At 49.6% G+C, this 3,563-nt stretch overlaps 1 protein-coding gene across 1 annotated transcript; it reads right to left on the minus strand.

Annotated features, from left to right (window-relative positions):
* Positions 1–1,642: 1,642 nt before the first annotated feature.
* LOC130725827 (uncharacterized) lies at positions 1,643–3,241 on the minus strand. The gene is made up of 2 exons (XM_057577045.1): positions 2,657–3,241; positions 1,643–2,527 (listed from the first exon to the last, which is right to left on the minus strand). The coding sequence occupies exons 1-2, from the start codon at positions 3,239–3,241 to the stop codon at positions 1,643–1,645; spliced, it is 1,470 nt and encodes a 489-aa protein (XP_057433028.1).
* Positions 3,242–3,563: the final 322 nt, after the last annotated feature.

A 3,563-nucleotide genomic window follows, 5' to 3' on the forward strand; every position in this document is an offset into this window, starting at 1 on the left:
TTGTAGGTTTGGGGTCCCGTGGGCGATCGTTTCCGACAATGGAACCCAATTTACTAGCGGCCAAACTCGGGAGTTTTGCAAGGAAATGGGTATTCAGATGAGGTTTGCATCGGTAGAGTATCCGCAAGCAAATGGGCAGGTTGAGTCTGCCAACAAGGTGATCCTTCGAGGGCTGAAGCGGCGATTAGATAAAGCTGGCGGGGCCTGGCTGGATGAGCTCCCAGTGGTTTTGTGGTCATACAATACAACAGAACAATCCAGCACGCGTGAGACTCCATTCAGAATGACTTATGGGGCGGACGCCATGTTGCCTATCGAGGTTGACATTTGTTCCTTGCGCACTTAACCAAGCTTAGAGGATGAGAACCGGGCAAACATGGCGATGGAGTTGGATTTGTTATCAGAGACGCGTGAAGAAGCGCACCTGCGCGAGGCGGCGATGAAGCAACGGGCAGTGGCGAAATATGACTCCAAGGTTCGTCCAAGGGAAATGCAGGTGGGCGATCTGGTTCTCAAGTGGAAGACGGGGACCTCAGGTAACAAGTTGACTCCCAACTGGGAAGGACCGTATCGCGTCGTGAAAGTCTTGGGAAATGGGGCTTACCATCTGGAGGAATTGGATATGAGGCGATTGCCGCGTTCTTGGAATGATGCAAGCTTGCGGTACTACTATAGTTGAGGAAAGAGGGTGAGGAATGGCGAGCTAGCGAGGAAATGAAGCATTCTCCCGGGAACTGAATCTCCAAAGAAAAATCTCCAAAGAAAGTCCTACAAATGTAATCTTCGATAATAGCGCACTCTTTTTCTCCCAAAGTGGAGTTTTTTAACGAGGCGCTAAAAAATATGTAAAGTTGAAATTCATATATGAAAGAAGAATTCCAAGAATGCCTTGACGATCGGAATTGCCGATCGATAAAAATTGAATTACAGCGGTCACTAGGTGGGACAAGCTTGATCCCCAAAGGGGCTTGCTGGAACCCTGAAGGTGGCGATTCCACAAACGGCCTTTGACGCCCGGGAATCGCCCCCGGAAAGTCTGACGTGACCGCCGGACCCGTTAGCGATGAGCAGGATAAGCTTCTTATCCACCTAAGTCTTCCATAAATAGGGTGAGCACCTCTAACTAGGCAAAAGCCTTGGGACCCCCAAATGGCCATTGGGACCCAAGCAACGTAAGCCCCGAGCGGGCAAAGCCCCGAGCAAAGTCCTCAAGAATGGATGTCATTTACCCTTTTGGGAAAAATGATTAAAGCCTTGGCGGGGAAAAGCCAAGCGTAAAAGTCCTAGTTAAAACATGCACAAAGGTCGTTAAACGTAATTCAATCCTATATTTGACGCGTGAAATAATAGCAAAAGTAATAAGGTCGGCGAATGAATAAGGTGGAAGGCGAGTACATTGCTACTCAGGATGTTGAGCATTTTATTGCTCTGGCGTGTCGGGCTATTTGATTAAATTAATTTCAAGTTGTAATATGCGCATGGCGATCAAATATATGGCGGTTAAAGAAATGGCGAACGAAACGGCGATCAAAGCTATGGCGATTAAAATAATGGCGAACGAAACACTTGCATTAATATTTTGAAAAAAAAAGAGTTACAAGGGAAAGCCTAAATAAAGCAACAATAAAAGGGGCGGTAAGATTTAAACTTCTTGATTATCATCATTATTCATTTCTTCTTCTTGCTCTTCTTCTTCGTTGTCATCAGCCCACAGGTTGGGATCAATCCTTGGGGGATCGTCAGGTCCAACCAGCCCGTCTTTAGTGATCTCCTTCATCACCCCCATCGGGCTGAAGTCAAGATTTGGAAACAGAAATTGGGCTTGGTCCTTGGCGATGTAGAAGCCCTCTTCCCGATTCTCATAGGCGATATCAGCAGCTTTTTCCCTCGCCTCGCCGGCCTTGGCTTTTTCCTCGGAAAGTTCTTTTTCCATCTCCTCCAGCTTTGATCGCAGTGCGCCAAGTTCCGTTTCTTTTTCAGCAAGGGCTGCTTGATGGGTTTCGGAGATTTTCTTTTTCTCCTCGGTGGCGGCGAGGACTGCTGCTTGGGCTTCAGTGGCTTTCTCTGTTTCCTCACCCAACGCCTTCTTGATCGCCTCCAGCTCAGCTCTTATGGAATTCAGCTCAGAATCTTTGGCGGCCAAGACCTCATCCTTTGCTGTCAACTCACGTTTGACCCGCTCCTTTTCCTCTTTGCGGTCTTTAAGCTTCGCGTCGAGGTCATCAGCTTCAGCCCGCATGTTGGACAAATCGGTCTCCAGCTCGCCAATCTTTCTTCCCGCCGCGCCCATCATTTTGTCAGTTCGAACTTTCTCCTTGCTAGCGGCAGTAACGAACTGATCAAAGCGTGCCTGCCAGTCCTTCACGGAGCCGCAAAGTTGGTCATTTTCTGCTTTTAGCTCCTCAGATGTAGCGGCGACGGCGATGAGCTTCTGAAAGGTCTTTGCAAAGATGCATCCGGCATGAAGAAGAGAGGTTATGCATTCTTCGCTCGTTTCTTTGGTTCCCTTGCTGAAAACCTCGGTTTCCTAATACTCATGGTTGATGCCAGTGAGCAAGAATTCAGAGGGATCAATGGGCTCGAGAAACATTTGGGGGCGGCTGGAGGAGCTATCTTTTTCATTTTCCACCACGATGTTTTGAGATTGAACGTCGACCTGCTGGGCCAGGTTTGGTGGTGTGTTGGGAGATGGTGGAGTCGGCGGCCTGTTCTCCTTATGAGGGGGTGGAGTCGGCGGCCTGTTCTCCTGATGAGGGGGTGGAGTTGGCGGCCTGTTCTCCTGATGAGGGGGTGGAGTCGGCGGCCTGTTCTCTTGATGAGGCGGTGGAGTTGACAGCCTGTCTTCCTGGCGAGGTGACGGGGTAGGCTGTTTGTCGCCTTGGTAGGGAGGGGTAGCGGGCGTCTGATTGTTGGTTGATTTGGCGGTTGCCGAAGGAGTGGCTTGGCTTTGGGATGATTGCGTTTCGCTTGTTTGATGGACAAGCGTGTTTGGAACTTGGCGAGGTGGAGACGGGGGGACTTGGTTTCTCCCCTGTTTAGCAGTGTTGGCGGTGTTGGAGGCGGTGGCGTGAAAGGCGGGGTCCTTAATCAATTTCCTTCTCTTTGGGGCTTGATTCCCCTCGCCTTTCCCGTCGCGCTCGGCGCGTTTCTTTTGCCCATCCCCCTCGGCGTTAAACTTGGGAGGAAAGCGAGCCAACTTTCTTTCAGCAGCCCTAAGAAGCTCTTCATGGGTAAACTTCATGTCCGCTACAAAATGAAGAAGTCAAGTGTTAGTAACAATAAAGGTGGTAGAAATAATAATAATATGGTAAAACTGGAAAATGTTCCAAAGAGGGCGATAGAGGATTCGGCGGGTAACAACCTAAATATTTTGGGGTTCTTGAGTGGCGAGCGCCCTCAATTATCGTGGCACAATCAAGGATGGGGAGTTGAGTGATGAAATTGATGATGATTCTATCATCAACAGTTAGAGACTCCTCGGGCGGGTCGGTGATGCCGTTGGGCTTCTCTGTCCAGTAGAAGGGGAAGAGGGCGGTCCTGTCTCTTTGCGTAAAGAGTTCGGG

This window comes from Lotus japonicus, chromosome 1 (genome assembly GCF_012489685.1).
Source record: "Lotus japonicus ecotype B-129 chromosome 1, LjGifu_v1.2".
Taxonomy (NCBI): Eukaryota; Viridiplantae; Streptophyta; class Magnoliopsida; order Fabales; family Fabaceae; genus Lotus; species Lotus japonicus.